Below are 20,242 nucleotides of genomic sequence, written 5' to 3'. Positions count from 1 at the left end.
TTTCCTAAGGACCCGGGTGAGAATTTTGTTGGGAACACACCCCCGGAAGCAGAGTTTCTTGGCTGTGGGGCTTGAACACACTTCACTGGATGAGTGCTCCCAAGTGGTGCTCCAGGACTTCCGCACCAGCTGTGCACAGAGGCCTCTGCACCTCTATCCACCACCTGTCCGGTGTGTTGCTAATCTCCTGGGTGCAGACTGATGTCTAATTGTTGCTTTACTTGTGTTTCTCTGATGATTGAGTATGTCTTCGGCAGCTTGGTGAAGTTTTGGGTCTGCCTCTATACATTGCCTTCCATTCCCTTTGACCATTGTTTTCTGCTGGGGTTGTCTTTTCACTGGTGATTTATAGGAGCTCCTTTGTTTGAAATACTTTCCCCCAGCTCCCACACCTACAGGTCCGCCTTTTGCCAACCACTAAAGCAAATTAAGCATGGTAAGAAATGAAGAGAAGGGGGCCAAAGGAAATACAATAAAATGGGAGGTCAACTGTTGAGTTTAAAACTAATATATTCAAGTGGAAGATGAAAATCACAGAAAAGGCCAGGCATGGTGACTCATATCTGTAATCTCAGCACTTTGGGAAGCCACAGTGGGTAGACCACTAGAGCTCAGGAGTTTGAGACCAGCCTGTGCAACATCAAGAAACTCCATCTTTACAAAAATACAAAAATTAGTTGGGTGTGGTGGCGCACGCCTGTGGTCCCTACCAGGGAGGCTGAGGCGGGAGGATCTCTTGAGCCCAGGAGGCTGAGGCGGCAGTGAGCCCAGATTGCACCACTGCACTCCAGCCTGGGTGACAGAGCAGGACTCTGTATCAAAACAAACAAAAAAAAAAAACGGAAATCACACAAGAGAATACTTATAGAACCACAACAACAAAACTAATGGGACTTTTTGTACCTAAATGTCCAAAATGAAGGTTAAACAAACAAGCAGAGTATAAAAAGAGACCAAGATGTTAACGTAAATGTTGAGGAAAAAATATTCTTGAAGAGCATAAAAAGACACATCTGCGTTCTTTTTAAAATTCCTTTTTTTGAGGGGTCGGGGGAAGGAGTCTCACTCTGTCTCCAGGCTGGAGCACAGTGGCACAATCTCGGATCACTACAATCTCTGCCTCCCGGGTTCAAGCAATTCTCCTGCCTCAGTCTCCTGAGTAGCTGGGATTACAGGTGCACGCCACCACACCTGGCTAATTTTTGTATTTTTAGTAGAATCAAGATTTCACCATGTTGGCCAGGATAGTCTTGATTTCCTGACCTCATGATCCACCAGCCTCAGCCTCCCAAAGTGCTGGGATTACAGGCGTGAGCCACCGCGTTTGGCCAGCTCTTTTTAAAATTTCATAGTAAAAAGGAAAATAATGCAGAGGTTTGAGAGGTGGAGAGTAAAGGGGTGAGGCATACCCACGAGGAAAAACAAAAGCCAAAGAACAGCAAAGGGAAAACACAGTGACAGCAGACACAAGCAAACTTGACCACACCTGAAAACAGAATAAGCCCAAAATGGGGAAAAGAAAAGCAACCAGGAGAACAAGGCTAAAATAAACAGTCTGAGGGTGAGCTGGTAAGGTCTTATTAGCCAGCTCAAGCTCTCTTAGGGTCCGGCAGGGCAGAGGCAGAGGCTGATGGCCATCGTGGGGAAGCAGGAAGGATCTCAGGCTATCTTTGGGTTCTATATGGGTCTGCCCATCGGGCTGAGGCCAGCAAAGAGCCTGGCTAGGATGTTTGTACATGGAGCCACTGATAAGGCCATGGTCAAGAAGCCATGGGCAGTAGCCTGTGCTGGGCGTTCACCTGACTACGGAGATCCTGGGGTACTAAATCCTGTACCTGCACCACCCCTCCTCCCTTGTGAACCTCCCAGCCTCCCTAGCCTGCTCATTGCCTTCAGGAGAACCCACAAGTGGGAGTGGTGGCCATGTGTGCCAGAGGGCCTGGGGGAATACTGCGCTGGGAATTCCTTTGTCCGGGCTTAAGCAGGCAAGGAGACAGCTTGTTCCAGCAAGTCCAATGCCACCCAAGAGTGCAAAAGGGAACATCGCCAGGATTCACCAGAGACGTCAGCGTGTCATCCTTGCTTGCTGGAGGGAGCAATGACTGTGAGGACCCAGTGACAAGCCCTCTCCAGACCGCCTGCCACACAAACTCCAGCTGGTCACCCACAGTAGCCAGCTGTTAGTGCAATTATTTGATTGGCTATTTCCAGTTCCAATGACTCAGGGGGGAAAAAAACAGATTAAACTAACAGGAAATCCTGAGTTCCATCATACTGTTTCATCACAAATTAGAAGGCTGAGGAAAAAAGCCAGATGAATCATTGGAGAGCAGAAAATATCTAATCTTACCTTGAGGTGAAGGGATATGGGCCTAAGGCCAACTCGAATTCTTCCAGGGGATAGTAATGTCCCCCAGTAGTGCCAAAGTTCACTTGAAACCTGGATGGGTGCTTGGCAGTTCAAATCCACCTCCCAGAGCGATGATCTTGGTGCTGATGCTGCCAGATGCCCTGCCCGGCCCACTCAGCTGCAACCCAGTGGTTCCCAGACTTGAGGATTTCATCAACCAGTTTTTGTTGCATCATTTTGAATTGGTTTTTAATTGGGTGGCAGATGAACAACTGTTGACATTTTTCCAAAGAAAACATTAAAAAATAAAACCACCATCTACTAGCACCATCATTTCCTAAAAGCATCTTAGCACCAAGAAGACTAAAGGATAACCGGGAGCGGTGGCTCATGCTTGTCATCGCAGCACTTTGGGAGGCTGAGGCGGGTGGATCACTTGAGGTCAGGAGTTTGAGACCAGCCTGGCCAACACAGCGAAACCCCATCTCTATTAAAAAACAAAAAGGCCAGGCCAGTGGCTCACACCTATAGTCCCAGAACTTTGAGAGGCCGAGGTGGGCAGATCACCTGAGTGAGGAGGTCAAGACTAGCCTGGCCAACATGGTGAAACCCTGTCTCTATTTATAAATAGATATATATATAGATAGATAGATATTTATGTGTGTGTGTGTGTGTGTGTGTGTGTGTGTGTGTGTATAAATTAGCCAGGTGTGATGGTAGGCACTTGTAATCCCAGCTACTTGGGAGGTTGAGGCGGGAGAATCGCTTTAACCTGGAAGGCGGAGGTTGCAGTGAGCCGAAATCACGTTATTGCACTCCAGCCTGGGTGACAGAGCAAGACTCTGTCTCAAAAAAAAAAAAGTCTTTTATAGATAATAAACTTAAGCTTTACAAAATGCTCATTACTACATATTCCTCATTTTTGCAGGACTCAGGAAAATACATAGTGGGCTGACATTGATGCCTGCAGTCACAACCTGCCTGGGGACAAATCCCAACCCCGTGGATCTGTGTTTCGGGAAAATACATAATAGGGATTGGGCTGGGGTCTAAGCACACTTGTGAAGAAACAAATTTATCAGCTCTCACTCAGATCTGACACTCTGATCTCCCAGCTGGGGGCTATCTGTCCCTTGGGCTGCATGTCTCCACATCTTCCAACTCCTGTCCCCAGGATTCCCAAGCCCCACATCATCAGAACCACCTGTCATGGGGCTTTTAAAACTTACAGCTTCCCAGGCCTCACTACCAGAGGTCCTGTGGCTCCAGGATGAAGTCTTGTGGTTATCATCCAGCTTTAGGCCCCTTGGCCTGGGCCTCCCTCCCTCAGCCACCCAACCCTCCGTCTGGTTAGCAGCAGATGTCCTTGCTCAGACTAGGAGATGTCAGCCACACGCTGTCAGTGCCCGGCCCTGGAAAACAGAGCTGAGAGCAGGGCTGGGGTGCTGGGGACAACCCAGTACTGAACAGCAGGGCCTGGTCCATGAAGCAGGAGCAGCACTGGTAGCAGGCTGCGCTGACACCAGGACAAACCAGCAGAGATGGGAGCATGGAGCTGGGGGACTGGGCAGCTCTCCAAGTTCATGGCCCAAGTGAAATGCGCAGCAGAGGGGGATGGCCAGGGAAGAACATGAGAGCAGTCTGTACGTTCACCAGGAAAGCATCTTGTCATGGGAAAGTCTCTGTGGATACAGCCCTGGCCTTATCAACCCCTACTGGACCTCTGCCATCCCCCGCCACCCTGTCCTCACACACCCAGCTCCATCCTGGTCCACTCATCTGGTTATTTGTTGTCAAGCGTCTCTATCCCATCCCTGTGCCATGCACACAGCCTGAGGGCTCAACATTTGCTGGCTGGACTGAGTGGTACACTGGCTGAGCCAGGGGCTCCCTGTGACAATGTCCAACCCCCAGGGAAACCAGCTGTGGCAGAGAACTGGCAGGGTCTCTGCAAGCCACCAATACAGAAAGCTCCCACCTCTGGGCCTACAGGACACATGGTCTCCACGCTTTCCAGCACCAGCTTCTCTCTCCTCTCACTTGCCCCAAAGGGAAGACACAGCAGTGCTGTGGGGAATTTCACTAGCAGTATCCGAAGACCTGTGTGGAGCCCAAGGGGACTAATTCTGTGGAACAAGTGGGGGACAAAGTCTGTGAGGTACTAGACCCTGCTGTCACATCTGTGGGCTGACAGTGGGAACAGGGACACAGACCTGCAAGAGACAAAGTCAAAAGCTCTCATCTCTCTCATCCAGGCCGGGCCCCACTCCCTGGCGAGTTGTGCGGTCCCAGCCTTAACCACCCCTACTGTAAAGGGGCCTCCCCATCGGCCCAGGATTTTGCAGTTGCTTTGGACAGCAAGGACCTGTCCCACCCATCACAGACTGTGACATAACACAGAGCACAACACTGGGAAGTGTCCCCTGAGGAGGGCTGTCCTCTGAGAGGTGGAGGGAGAGATGTGAGGCATGGACTCAGGATCAGGCACCCAGGGGTAGAGGCAGCCTGCAGAGATGGACTTGCCTCTGGGTGCTCCCTCCAGGCTGTCTGGCCTCCTGGTAGACTCTGGTCTCCAACCTGAGGGTGTGAACCCTATAGCTCTCCCCCTTCCACCACCACATAAGCTTATCAGGATCAGCCACAGCCCTAAAGTCAAACTTGAAAAACAATGTTTCCGACCTCTCTACAGGAAGATCCCATCTGGAAACTGGCAAGAATTAGCACGTCTTTGGGACTTCCTTTAAACGCCCCACAGTTTACTCTAATCAGGTCCCAGGGCATTCAGTCACGTCACCTTGCTTTAGGGGCTTCCCTAAATGTATGCCACAGCATTAGGCTTCTTAGCTAACGTCAGGCCCTCACTCTGAACAATTCACTAGAACATGTTAACATACAGACCATGAGAACCAGGTATGGGAGGGAATACATTTACTTTAGGTATAAAGGTTTACTATTATTAACAAGTTAATACTATTATTTACATGTTTATAAAATGGAAATAAAAATGACATACACGTTTGGTGCCAAAAGTGGCACATCCAAACTAATATCAGTACAAAAATAAATTTTCAAGCTATGTGTTTTTAAAATAAAGGTCATTGGAACAGTGAGGGGGAAAAAATCTGCATCTGGCATGTGCTGAAATGCAATCATCGTCACAGCAAAGCAGCCTGGGGCAACAAAACCAGTGCCTGCTGGAAGAACTGCCCCCGAGTGCTGTCGCAGTAATAACCAAGCAAACAAAGAAACCAATATACCAGTTATGTTCCTGAGCTACGAAATTTAGAGCATCTAAACTGTTGTGAATTCCTGCTAAAGAGGAGGCCCTGTGGGATCTGAGCTGATGAACTTTCCTGAGTGCTCAGCTAGTGTGGCACCGGGACCTGGCACTGCACTCCGACAGGACGCTAAGCCCACTTGTAATCCTTAGCCAACACAAAACAGCGCACGGGTCCTCTTTGTCAATCACCAATCCCTTGCAAGGCTCTTGGCTGCAGATAAACAGGGGCAAGGGCTGAAGACAGACAAAAGCCACTGGGTTTGGGAGCCCCTGTGCCCGTCAGACATGCCCCTTGGTGGTTTTGGCAGAGATCCCCAGTGTTTTGTTCTTTCGTAGATACACACTTGTTCACACCTGGCAACGTACCTCATTGGTTAACAGAGCCGTGGCCCCAGGAGGGAAAGCAAAGCCAGCCCAGCAAACCCTCCGTCTACCCTACATGGTGCTTCGGCCTTCAGTGGCTAACTTTCCTCCTTGTTCCCCACAGAGCTGGCCAGGACTGCGTGCCTGTTGGAAGTGGCATGCCGGGTTAGTGAGAGTGCTGAGTGAGCCAGCTCCCCCTCTGCCTGCTACAGCACAGAAGGATACCTGTCCATGCACAAAGTCCTCCGGGATCCCAGCAAGGATGCAAATGCTGTGGGCAGCAGGAAGGGCTAATGAACAGGCTGCAGTCCCTTCAGAGCAGCCGAACATTCCACAGGAGTTGGTGCCAGCTCACCCCGCCTGGGGCCAGGGGCAGCAGCATGGGGGAGAGGACACCAGCAGTCCCTGCAGCCACAGCTCTGGGATCCTCTCACTGGTCCTGGACCTTGGCCCTTTTGGCTTTCAGGGACAGGTGCTGCAAGAGAAGAGAAGACACTATAGTTGGGGTTGATTAGACAAACCAGACTGTACATGATCCCCATATGAATGACCACATCAAATCTTCCATCTGGTCCACACCTTCCCGGTAAATGCTGTGCCGCTCATGAAATAGCCTGGAAGGAAAAAGCCCAAGTGACCAATGAAGAAGCAGACCTTAAGTCAGCCGCCAGCAACCTGAGGCCCAAGCCACCGTGGCTGAACCTGGTTATACAGCGCTCTGCGGAAGCTGTCAAGGAAAGGTTTTCTTTTTGAGACACGGCTCTCTCTCTCTGCCCCAGCCTACAGGACAGCACTGCAGCCAGACACCTGGGCTCAGGCTGGAAGTGACCTCAAATCTCCAGGAAGTTCCTGACAATAGTCAAGAAAAGGTATCCGCTCTTTAGGAAAAAGGAAGTCCATTTCAAGCATCTCAACATACCAGGTACCCACACACCAGGTACCCATGCTCAAGGATGGAGATAAAGACACAGTCCCTGCCCACATGGAGGGTACAAGCTTGCTGGGAAGACAGATAGAAAACACACCTCCTAGTGACACATTTCGTTTTTCCAGAAATGTCACTTTCTACCATTATGAATAACATGAAGTACAACATTACAATCATAGGCATCATGAAAGTATTTTTTATATTGCAAAGTAAAGCCAAAAGTGGCAGAAATCCTTAAATATGTCTTTGAGGCAATGTGTGCACATAAGCTTTTAATAAAAGACCTCCCTCCACTCATCAACTGGGATACACCCGACAGCTCATTACTAATCATCAATAACCAAGAGATCCCGAGCCATGCCACCTAACACACAGTGAGAGTCCCACACGAGAATGCTCACCCCAACTCCTCTGCTCTGGGGCCAGTGTGCCCATTTCTTAGCACATCCATACGGCCTCACAACATCAAGCTGCATCGCCCCCAGAAAGAACTGCAGGCCCTGGAGGACATGAACAAAGACACAACGCACCATCCGGTATGACGTGAGAGACAACAGAGTGAATGGGACCCAGGTCTAAATGAGCTACAAGAACTCAGACTTTCTCTTTGCTTACACCTGAGGAAGGACCACTACAGGCTCTTGCAAAGGCCAAGTTAAAAGGGTTTTCCCTAATAATGAAGATATCTCTGAGAATAAGGAAAAATAATTTAAAAGCCAGAAGACAAATCTCTGAATAGGTCACCCTGTTCTTCCCCATCTAGCTGTAGGTCTTGCTGAATTTCCCTGCATTCTCTCCTCTCTGCATGTCACCTGGTATGACCCATACAGCTAATGTTAGATATCCACGGCCTTAGCTTGGGGATGGGAGATGACGCCATTGTGCCTGTGGGGCCATTTTTGGTGCTTGTTTCTGGGAAGAATGTTGAATATAAACAGAGCTGACTCTGAACCATTTCAGGCCTCTACACAGAGTGAGAGCGACATTCCAAAAAACAGTGGTGATGGAAAGTCTCCAAAGGTGCCAGGAACAGAGCCGTGAATGATCTGTGGGCTGTGATGGTTGCGAGGTGCTGCACTGCATTCAACAAAAGAACATCTACCATACATGGGCAGGCCCTGCAGATCCGGAGGTTCTTTGAGAAATTAATCTGCTTTGGACAAGTTAATAGAAGTGCCCTTAGATTATACAGTTAAGAAACGACACGTTTCTCTGTGGTTTTAGGACCATCGCTGTACAATGAGGTTGTTGCACAAGGTGATTTCTTTTTTTTTTTTTTTTTTAAGACGGAGTCTCGCTCTGTTGTCCAGGCTGGAGTGCAATGGCGTAATCTCAGCTCACTGCAGCCTCTACCTCCTGGGTTCAAGTGATTCTCCAGCCTCAGCCTCCTGAGTGGCTGGGATTAAAGGCACATACCACCATGCCTGAATAATTTTTGTATTTTTAGTAGAGACGGGGTTTCACCATGTTGGGCAGGCTGGTTTCAAACTCTTGGCGTCCAGTGATCTGCCCATCTCGGTCTCCCAAAGTGCTGGGATTACAGGCGTGAGCCACCGCACCTGGCTGCACTAGGTGATTTCTAAAGGTCCCAGCCTGTCTAAAACTACTCTGATGACAGTGAAGGGGATGGGCAAAAAAAAAGTGATTTGGAAAGAAGAGACAAACGATTTGGGCTTGTCATTTTCTTCAAACTCCTGAATCTATTTGCTCTTTAACTTTGTGGGTTTGACCTAAAGAAACTGGAATTTTGAGCTGAGAAGGGAAAATGACTCAGCTTCTAGGCTAATTCTGTTTCCAAGAGTCTAAATGAATCCGAGACAATTTCAAGCTTATCCTTCTCTGAGTGTTTGCATCTTCCCACTTTAACGAGCACTTTGACCACTGCACCATTCTTTAACCTCTATTTACCTTTCCGATCCCTTCTCCTGGACTCCCAAAAGTCTGCTGCTTTCCACTTAAGAGGTTTTGAAGGAAAAGACTTTCTTTCACCACAGGTTTATTCTTATCAACCTAATTCAGCAAAGACAACACACTCTGCATTTTTATCAGTCCTTGCAGGCTGATCTTTCTAGCTGAAATATCAGAATTGGGATGTGTGAAGAACTATAAAGGTGTGAAATGGTTTTTGTTTGATTAGATAAAAATTAAATATTATAAATTTTGAAAGGGCAATTTCCTTTGACTTTGGTGGGGCAGGAGAGATGAGGAGATTCTTCCATTTACAGGGTCACAAATTCAAATGTCTCCAAGAGTTGAGCAGGCAAGTAAGCATGTGACGTGGGACTATGGCAGCCGGCAATGTCACGGACAGCAGGCAGCCATCCCTAAGCCCCTGTGAATGTCACTGACAGCAGGCAGCCATCCCTAAGCCCCTATGATGCCACTAGGTAGGAACTCAGGCCTAGTGCTACCAGACTAAACATGTCTTTCAAGACAAACCAAAAATTCATGTTTAATATGAAATCTCCCAATTTTTAAATGTGGCAATCAATTCAAGTATCACTTTGAAAACACTGTGTAATCCAGTTCTGGCCCTAATGGAGAAAAAGGTTTCAGACTTTCCCTTCTGCTGTAAACTTGGGCAAAATATGTAATGCAAGTGTTTTCAGGCCACAAACAGCACAGGGCTGTGATCCTTTTTTAAAAAGGAGCTGGGTATAGTGGCTCACACCTGTAATCCCAGCAATTTGGGACACCAAGGCGGGCAGATCACCTGAGGTCAGGAGTTCGAGATCAGCCTGGCCAACATGGCGAAACCCCGTCTCTACTAAAAATACAAAAATTAGCCGGGCATGGTGGCACATCCCTGTAATCCCAGCTACTAGGGAGGCTGAGGCGGGACAATTGCTTGAATGGAGGGGCGGGGGTGGAAGTTGCAGTGAGTGGAGATCGTGCCACTGCACTCCAGCCAGGGTGACAGAGCAAGACTCTGTCTCAAAAGTAAATAAGTAAAAATAAAAAGGGAACTAGTGGGCATGGTGGCTCACATCTGTAATCCCAGCAATTTGGGAAATCAAGGTAGGAGGACCACTTGAACCCAGGTATTTGAGACCAGCCTGGGCAACATAGTGAAACCCCATCTCTAAAAAAATTTTTTTAATTAGCTCAGGCCAGGCCTGCTGGCTCATGCCTGTAATTTCGGCACTTTGGGAGGCTGAGGTGAGTGGATCACTTGAGGCCAGGAGTTTGAAACTAGCCTGGTCAACATGGTAAAACTGACTCTACTAAAAATACCAAAAAAAAAAAAAAAAAAAGAGTCAGGCATGGTGGCACACACCTGTAATCCCAACTACATGGGAGGCTGAGGCAGGAGAATCACTTGAATCCAGGAAGTGGAGGTCGCAATGAGCCAAGATCATGCCACTGCACTGAGGCTCTCTCAAAAAAAAGAAAAGAAAAGAAAGTTAGCTGGGCATTGTGGCACTCGCCTGTAGTTCTAGCTACTCAGGAGGCTGAGGCATGAGGATTACTTGAGCCCAGGAGGTCGAAGCTACAGTGAGCCATGATAACGCCACTGCATTCTAGCCTGTGTAATAGAATGAGACCCTGTCTCAAAAAAAGAAAGAAAAAGAAAAAAAGGAAAACAAAGTCAGCTCCAAATTCGTCTTGGGTCTCTGCCTGGGTCTCTAAGCCTTAGCACAGGGAGGAAAATCCTAAACAGAGAATAATATGGCTGAACAGAGCAATCAGAGATGAGACTATAGGGACGCTGAGACAGCTGGAACTTGCAGGACAGGGCATCAAAAAGGAGGAGCTCCAGAAATCTACATAGGGCTACCCTTACGTCTTTGGGTACTCTTACATCTTACGTCTAAGCTACATATATGCAGGCCAAGATTCGATAAAGCAGAGAATTCTAGCAGAAAATAGTTACTGCAGAGTTATAAGCTGAGATGGAGGTTCTGGAGGTCTGCACAATGCTGGAGGCACCAGAGTTCAGAGTGCAAAGACTCCGCTGAATATCCTGGCCATTCAGCTGAGACATCAGTCTTAGGCATACAGGTACTCTAGACCTGCCCTATTAAAGCCTAAAATCAATGCTCAGCAGAATCAAACTGATGTGCCAGTAAATTAACTGACTACCAGGAAAAAACTCAACATTCTATAAGAAAAAAAACAAAAAACAAAATTCAGACTGTCCACAACATAGCATCTCTAACATCCAGTCAGATGTTAGAGATTTTGTATTGTCTAGTAATTTACAACAAAAAATTACTAGACAATACAAGCAGGAAAATGTGACCCCATAACAAGGAGGAAAAATAGCCAGAAGACAGCACAGACCAGAAATGACAGAGATGTTGAATTCTATGTAAGCCCTTTAAAACGGCTATTACAAATATCTTCAAAGATCTAAAGAAAAGGATGGACATAGTAAGTGAACACATGAAGACTCTAAATAAGGAAATAAACAAAAGAAGAAATGAAAATGCTACAATGGAAAAATAACTGAAATGAAATTTCTCTGGTGGGCTTAACGGGAGATTGGCCACTGAAGACAGGTCAAGAGAAACTATCCAAACTGAGGCACAGGGAAAAAAAAATTAGAGCCTCTGTCCCACATGTAGGACAATATCAAGTGCTTTAACACATACATAAGTGGCATTCCAGAAAGAGCAGAGAGAAAATAGTAGAGCAGAAAAAATATTTTAAAGAGTAACAATCCCAAACTTCCCAAATATGATTTTTAAAAATCAGCCCAATGATCCAATAAGCCACTGAACTCCAAGTGGGATAAACACAAAGAAAAGGAAACCATAGGTCAAACTGATGAAACTCAAAGACGAAGAAAAAAGACACATTATTAATACATACAGAGGAACAACCATGAAAAGGACTCCTGGCTTTTCTCTGGAACAATTCAAACCAGATCACAATGGAATGAACTCTTTAAAGTGTTAAAAAGAAAAAGCAAACAAAAGATTTCACTCTAGAACTCTATACAGCAAAAGTGTTTTCCAAAAATAAGATGAAATAAAAGTATTTTCAAATAAATGAATGCTGAGAGAATATTTCATTAGTAAACACGCAGTAAAAGATATATCAAAGGGTGTTCTTCAGGCTAAAGAGAAGACAGAAACTTGGATCTACACAAAGGTATGAAGAATGATAGATATGTGAGTAACATAAAACACCTTTATTCTTGTTTCTTAATATCTTAAAAAGACAATGTTTAAAACAAAAACCATAGCAATGTATCATGGAGTTTAAACACATGTAGAAATAAAATATATGACAACAATCCTAGCACTTTGGAGGCCAAGGCAGGTGGATCACTTGAGCCCAGGAGTTTCAGATCAGCCTGGCCAACATGGCAAAACCCCATCTCTACAAAAAATAAAAAAATAGCTGGAGCGGTGGCATGCACCTGTGGTCCCAGCTACTCAAGAGGCTGAGGCAGGAGGACTGCTTGAGCCCAGAAGGCAGAGGCTGCAGGGAGCCCTGACTGTGCCACTGTACTCCAGCCTGGAAAACAGAGCAAGACTCTGTCTCAAAAAACAAACAAATAAAATACATGACATCAAGAGCTCAAAGAATGAGATGGAGAAAATGAAATATACTGTTGTAGTTTTCTTATAAGCTAAGTAGCATAGTATTAGTAATTCAAGATAGACTATGATGAGTTAAGAATGCATATTATAATCTTAAAGAAACCACACAAAAATAAACCAACAGGTATAAAAAGCCATTACAAGAGGTAAAATAAGACACTTTAAAAATATTTCATTAATTCAAAAGCAGCAGTAAAAATGAGGAAAAGGGGAACAAAAACTACACTGGACAAGTAGGAAACAAATACCAAGGTAGTGGAGTGAAATTTAACCATATTAATAATTACCTTAAATAACTGCACTAAACACTTTTTTTTTTTTGAGACGGAGTTTCGCTCTTGTTACCCAGGCTGGAGTGCAATGGCGCGATCTCGGCTCACCGCAACCTCCGCCTCCTGGGTTCAGGCAATTCTCCTGCCTCAGCCTCCTGAGTAGCTGGGATTACAGGCACGCGCCACCATGCCCAGCTAATTTTTTTGTATTAGTAGAGACGGGGTTTCACCATGTTGACCAGGATGGTCTCGATCTCTTGACCTCGTGATCCACCCGCCTCGGCCTCCCAAAGTGCTGGGATTACAGGCTTGAGCCACCGCACCCGGCCTGCACTAAACACTTTAATCAAAGTCAGTGTGGAACAAACACTGTGTGTTTCCAGTGTGGAAAATGGGTCCATGGGCTGAATTGAACCAGAAGTTTGTAAACTCTCATTTACCTCCCAGCCTTCCAAATATAAACATCTCCCAATTAAAAATCGTGTTATAGGTTGGGCGCAGTGTCTCACACCTGTAGTCCCAGCACTTTGGGAAGCTGGGGTGGGCAGACTGCTTGAGCTCAGGTGTCATGACCAGCCTGGGCAACATGGTGAAACCTTGCCTCTACAAAAAAAAAAATTAGCCGGATGTGGTGGTGTGCACCTGTAGTCCCAGCCGCTTGAGAGGCTGAGGTGGGAGGATCGCTTCAGCCCAGGAGGTAAAGGCTGCAGTAAGCCAGGATCGTGCCACTGCACTCCAGCCTGGGTGACAGAGCAAGACCCTATCTTTAAAAAAACAAAAAATCGTGTTAGAATGTATGGCCTTTTGAATTTTGCAAGGAATAAAAACCATTTTCTTCAAAAATAAAGGAGCAAATAAAACTCTAGATCTGACCTAAAATGCTTACTCCCTGCTTGTCTTGCACGTGGGCTTGTCCAAAGGATAGCAACAAGAATAGTGCCCAGCATCGCCCGCCAATGGGTTTAAAGCACCTGGGGCGTAAGCTTGCACACTCGCTTATGGTCTTTGTGAGGCAACACTCATCAGAGATTATCTGTGCCACTCCTTGTTAACATGGATCCAAAGTGTGATGTGACTTCTTTAGAAAAAGTTTGGAAGAGCAAAAGGAGAGAGAAGTGCTGAAAATACCTTTTTTCTTTTTCTTATGAGGTTAAGGGGATTTATTTTTAATTGTGCTTCACTATGAATTAAACACTAGAGTGCTTTCCCAGAATGTTTTGGGGATATGGTAATGGCCTTTCCACTCTATGCACCACTAGGGGGAACACACTTAGGACATTAAATTGTAGGAAAAAAGTACATTTAAAAACATGAAGAGGCTGCTAACAGGTGGCTGGGGCTTGGTCTCTGTCCATTCCTACCGTTCCTTGTTGATAAAAGTGTGGAGCCAGCTCCAACAGCCAGGCCGATTCAATGGCAGTCACATCTCTCATGTAATACTTGGAGGTCTGTATAACTTCATTATAGATAACCCTGAAATGAGAAAGAAACATGAGCTAATTTCCCCCTCTTATGATGATAGTCACGAACCACAGTTCGACACACTGTTTCCTTTGACTTTTAGCAGGTTCTACTCTATGTGCCAGACACTATGCTAAACACATGCATTTATGTTGCTCACCAAAGCCTCATGACCTATGTGCTGGGTAATGGCATGCTCATTTCTCAGATGAGACTCTAAGTCCTAACTGACTTCTAGGACATCTCAGTTATCCTCAAAGGACCTTTCTGGATCCTTCATCTGCATTTACAGAACTCTGAACTGACACTAATGATTTTATTAGAAAATACAGAAACAGAGGCAAAGGTTTGCCTGATTCTGAAAGGGGCTGGGAACTGACTGGAAACAGACAAAAGAATTTTCTAAAATGATAAAAATATTTTATAACTTATTTGGGTGCAGGTTACATGGGTATATACATTTGTCAAAACTAATCTTGCACTGTAAATAAATTATACCTTTATTTAAAGGAGAAAAATGTTTCTGAGGCTCAGTTAATAGACAAGCAAAGAGCCAAGAGCATAATACCAAGTCTGCAGGTTTTAGGTGTGCATATTAGTAGATCTTAGTTACTGAGACATCCAAAGTGCTGATTCAGGGCTTCCCAAGTAACTACAAACACACCAGCCACACTGTGGTTGCCCACCCCTCAAAAACCAGTAAATCAATCTCAGCTGATGAAAGGAAACAGGAGGGCCCCCTGCAAAGAGGCTGTGAAGGGGGAGCACGTTCTTTGCCACCTGAGTGGTACGGAGCTGCTTCAGGCTGGATCTATTTCCCCAACCTTGCTTTGCCCTTCACAGCTCCTTAGGAATGAAGCAAAAATAAGAAAAGCCTTTCTCTTTTAAGCAACTCCCAAATTTAACCACCCAAAAGTCAGCAAAAAAAGAATCTAAAACTGAGGTTTTGCATCTGTCTTGATTTAAAAAATAATTTTTTTAAAGATAGGGTCTCACTCTGTCACCCAGGCTGGAGTGCAGTGGTGCAATCATGGCTCACTGAAGCCTCAACTCCTGGGCTTAAGGCATCCTCCTGTCTTAGTCTCCTGAATAGCTAAGACTACAGGGATGTGCCACAAGGCTTGGTTATTATTATTATTTTTTTTTTTGAGTTGAGGTCTCACTATGGTGCCCAGGCTGGTCTTGAACTCCTGACCTCAAGCAATCCTCTGGCCTCAGCCTCCCAAAGTGCTATTAGAGGCATGGGCACTCTTCAAATTATCCTGCACCATGAGTATGCATACCCTGGCCACATTTCTATGGTCATTGGGTAACATTTCTAAACCCAGAACTAACCAAGGTGCTCTCTACCTAAGAAACTTCTAGGTCTGCACTGGTTCCAGGATAAATCTGATTCCTTAGTCTAGGGAAATAGAACTCAAACTTTACTGCCCAACAGAAACATCTGGAGAGCTTGTTAAAGTGGAGTCCTGGGCCCTAGTCCAGTTTCTGATTGAGTAGGGCTGGACATAGCCTGAGAATCTGCATTTCGTACAAGTTTTCAGGTGATACTGATGCTGGGCTGCAGACCACACTTTGAAAGCCGCAGGTCTAGGGTTCAAAGTGTTTCACCACAGACCTTTTTGCCTTCAAATCTACTGCTATCTTCTCTCCCTCTCTTCACACCGTTTTTCCCAAGGCTTTTCCATCTTCCAACTGGAGAAGGGTAAATTGTTGTTGTCTTTAAAATTTCCTATCTAGGCCAGATACAGTGGCTCACGCCTGTAATCCCAGCACTTTGGGAGGCCAAAGCAGGCGGATCACCTGAGGTCAGGAGTTGGAGACCAGCCTGGACAAACATAGTGAAACCCCATCTCTACTAAAAATACAAAAATTAGCCAGGCATGGTGGCGCATGCCTATAGTCTCAGCTAGTTGGGAGGCTGAGGCAGGAGAATCACTTGAACCTAGGAGGCAGAGGTTGCAGTGAGCCAAGAAGCACCACTGCACTCCAGTTTGGGTGACAGAGCGAAACTCTGTCTCAGAAAAAAAAAAAAAGAACCGTGGGCTGGGATCCCAACTCATCTCTGCATAGCTGTGCCTTGTGCAGGGCTCAGCATCCAGTCAGTGGGTGAAAATGAACGTTTGCCGAATAAATTTTCAAAACACTGCTTGCTTAAGGATATCTCTGCCACAGCAAAAGTTTGATGGGTTTTTTGTTTTTGTTTTTTCACATGGAGCCTCGCTGTCTCCCAGGCTGGAGTGCAGTGGTGTGATCTCAGCTCACTGCAACCTCCAGCTCCCAGGTTCAAGCTATTCTCCTATCTCAGACTCCCGAGTAGCTGGGATCACAGGCATGCCCCACCACGCCTGGCTAATTTTTGTATTTTTAGTAGAGAGGAGGTTTCACAATGTTGGCCGGGTTGGTCTTGAATTCCTGACCTCAGATGATCTGCCTGCCTCGGCCTCCCAAAGTGCTGGAATTACAGGCGTGAGCCACACTGGGCCCAGGGCAGAAATTCTAGGGGCAATGTCAAGAAACACTTACGGGAAAGAATCAAGAACATGGCCTTGCTCAGAGCAGGCACCAGGTAAGCAGCAGGATGTGCTTACCAGCGAGGCGGCTTCTCTGCATAGAGGACTGACGCAGGGTGTATGTGCAGCTCGTGGTCATCACGGATAGTCCTTGCAACATAGAAGAATTTTGTCTGAAGCACGCTTTAAATATTTACAGCAAGACCTGCCCACAGACTTTTAATATTACCAAAGAAACATGCAGACTGAACTTGTCACAAGCAAAACAATTATCTCCATCTTCTCTTGCAATCTTTCTTCATCCCTCCCCTGTTGCCACCCCAGAAATCAAGAATAAATCATGTGAAAAAGTAAAGAGGAGAAAAGCAACATGTGGACACTTAGAAAAAACATTTAGAAATAAAATGCTCTGCCTATGTTTACATTCATCTTCTGCAGGTGCTTGAGAGAAATAATACATGTGATTTATTCTATAAGCTTATCTATTAAGCAAAGTTAAATACTAAGGATAATGATTACAGGGCAATGCAGTGATAGTGAAAAAAGAAAGCTCAATACTGGACTATTAATTTCTCTGAAATAGTTCTTCCAATTCCAGCTCAGTAGAATGATCTGTTTCTTGTGGGAAGTACCTCAAGTGCTGTGATGGAGCGCCTCGTCAACGCTGTAATAAATCCAGTGTCCTGGGGTCCTGGCTGGCCTGCCAGGTGGTGGTGAGCTGATCAACACTAAATGTTGTCTCAAAGGAATGACCAGCCTGGAATCTCTTATGTTGCCCACCCAACATTGTTGCTGAGGACACTGATAAAAGAATTTTCAAAACACCAGTCGAAATTGCTAACTCTCCAGGAGAGTGGGGGGCAATCAAGATGACAAGCTGGCAACACTCCCTGCGGAAGATCTCAGGCCACTGCAAGAAAAGCCTTTCTCTTTTAAGCAACTCCCAAATGTAACCACAAATACAGACCTCAAATACAGACAACTCAGGGTGGGAGAGGATCTCAAACAACGGGCAACTGAATCATGATACTGACAGGCTACAACATGCCTGGAGTAACAAAGAGATCAGTGTAAAGTGCTATCCTGCAGTTCAAACAGCCGGCTACTAGGATACTAGATGGAGCAGATCTGGCTGTCAAAATTTAAAAAGGCTCAGTGCAATTCTGGACTCATTAACAGGAGCCCAGGACAAGAAATATCTTGGCTGATCTCAAGAAAACAGGGAGGTAGTATTTTCTGAGGGAAAAAAAAATTAATGATAAAATAATACATGGAAAGAAGAGCGGGGGAGAAATTCTTTGGATTGTTCTCTTATTAAAGAAGAAAATGATGATAGGTACACTTTAAACAGGCTACAGTAAGGTTATGAAACTAAAATGAGCCAAAGGACAGAAAAGACAGACTAAAAGTAACAATTCAAAGCACTGGAATGATTCGTCTGGAGAAAGGAAAGCTAAGCTATGCTTAGTTTTCACTGCATTTGAATATACTAAAGACCATTAGGAAGGCATCAACCATCAGTGACTTCCTATGCCTAGAAAATGGAACTGGAAGAATCAGGTTCTGTAGCAGGAGGCACATCCAGGACATGAGAAACACTTGGCTACCTCCAAAGACACCAGCCGTGGCCACACTGTACCAGGGTGGGTGAGGACTTCAGTCCTGCACATCTCTAAAGACCTCATAAGCTAGCCAACTGTAAAAGTAACTTCTCTGGGAAAGATTATTTTTAATGGTTTCTTCAAATCATATTATTCTATCATTAGAACTGAAATATTACCAGTCTCAAGATTGTCAGCCTTCTAAAACATACGTTACAACATATAGATGAACTGAATATATGAGAATCATTTTCAGAAAGTCAAGGTATTTTGCTTAAAGCTATGTCACTAACCTCAACTCTGCTTTGGAAGGAAGCGTGATAGAAATTAAAAATAATTATTTAATTACTATCTCTGCACAGCTTTCTGTGGAGTTTGGGTCATTTGTAAGATTGTTCCTTTAACAAATGACTTCACCAAGTATTGTGTTACCTATAAGCTCCAGTAGAATGAAACCTCGCGGCATTAGCGAAGAAGCCCGAGACAATGCACCTCAGGACGGGATCCGGATCACCTATACAGGCAGCAAACAGGGTGGATGAGACACTTCCTTGCCTGCCCTATGCTCCGTGTGCTCGAGCCTGTGCTGAAAGGCACAGGATTCACTGCCAGCACCACCCCAGGCTGCTTCAAGCCACCTGGAAACCCTCTCCTGAACTGGCTCCAGCCCTAACCTTCCCGATGCTGGATGCCTGCCCCGGCACCATCTAAGGAGGTCCCACTATTAGATGATGTCCATAGGATATATTCCAAATTGTTATGCAAAAGGCTAATGTTATTTTTATGGCTGGTGACATATCACATCTCATCATTTTTAAGACTCACTCTTTTTCTAACTTTAATTCACTGAAATTAGGATAGCATTTTACAATTATAATTGGCAGCATTTTTTTTTCTTGGTGATACATAAAATAATGATGTTTCTTACACATGATGGTATCTTAGATCCAATGGAATATAGCATGTTGGTAAGTAAGTTCCCTAAAGGTGGTACTATTTCCAAAGCCATCAACAATATGGCAGTTTCACTGCATTCTTACTAGCAATGTTTTGGCAAAAAGGGTTATCGTCTTTTATATTACATTTATTTGATTACTATCTGCACGTTTCTTCTTTTGTGAATTTTTTGTTCTAATCCTTAGCCCATTTATCAACCTGAAAACTGTTTTATCCTAAATATATTAAATAAAATCATTCTATAATAAAGTTTTTAATCTTCATGCATGTCACGACGGCTGAAAGTACCTTTGACTCATTGCTTTCTATTTTTTTAAGACTTAGATGTTTTAAATTTGCATGTAATTTAGTCTCCATGATTTTCTGTATTGTTCTTAAGCACTGAGTTGATAAATATCAAATCTACATGTCTAACTATGATCTAATGCGAGATTCAGTCTCTTCTCTCCTATTGTCCATAAGAAATTTCCATGTAAAATGTGTACTCTAATCAGGGGTAATCTCTCTTCCAAAGGGGTGAAAACTGGTTCTTGGAGGCAGGGGTAGGGGAAGATCTTAGACACTACAATGGTTTATGGCCCTCCAAAGCTCAACCCTACCCTACAAAATCTTACTCCTTACTATTTAATTTGTCAGGGTAGGTAGAATTTAAATTTAATGTAACTTGTCTCCTGAGCAGGGGTCTGATACTGAAAAACAGGTGAAGAACACCAATTGTAGAAGTAAGGCTGTCATCACCCTGCTCAGGGGTAATAGGCGCTTGATCAGCTGCTCTCAAACTGGGTGCTCCTTGTAAGCTTTCTGTTTCTATCAATGACTCCAACATGGCCCAGTGGCCCAGGTTTCAACTCTTCCCTCTCTTGTGAAGGTATTCACCCATCGAACATTCTCTGAACATCTTATATACTCCTCACTCCAAGCACTTGTCTCCAATCCTCCTTACCTAGAGTGCTCTTTGCCACTAT

At 45.1% G+C, this 20,242-nt stretch overlaps 1 protein-coding gene across 3 annotated transcripts in view; it reads right to left on the bottom strand.

The window, feature by feature from the left end:
- Positions 1–5,261: 5,261 nt before the first annotated feature.
- Positions 5,262–20,242, bottom strand: part of DHX35 (DEAH-box helicase 35) — an 81,635-nt gene continuing 66,654 nt past the window's right edge. Inside the window, exons 19-23 of one of the 3 annotated variants that reach the window (XR_010344543.1) lie at positions 18,753–18,834; positions 16,798–16,869; positions 14,107–14,218; positions 6,219–6,468; positions 5,262–6,137 (exon numbers count right to left, since the gene is read on the bottom strand). Coding sequence is in view for 2 of the 3 variants with exons in the window: in XM_064382434.1 (XP_064238504.1) it covers positions 10,237–10,299; positions 14,107–14,218; positions 16,798–16,869; positions 18,753–18,834 (329 nt within the window). In the remaining variant the exon portion in view is untranslated. Of the gene's footprint in view, positions 6,469–10,192; positions 10,300–14,106; positions 14,219–16,797; positions 16,870–18,752; positions 18,835–20,242 lie in introns of those variants that run through there. The other 2 variants (XM_064382435.1, XM_064382434.1) reach the window with 2 other exon arrangements.

This window comes from Aotus nancymaae, unplaced genomic scaffold (genome assembly GCF_030222135.1).
Source record: "Aotus nancymaae isolate 86718 unplaced genomic scaffold, 86718_ANA_hifiasm-v0.15.2.pri h1tg000029l, whole genome shotgun sequence".
NCBI classification, from domain to species: Eukaryota; Metazoa; Chordata; class Mammalia; order Primates; family Aotidae; genus Aotus; species Aotus nancymaae.
This window is presented reverse-complemented; position numbering and strand designations above follow the sequence as displayed.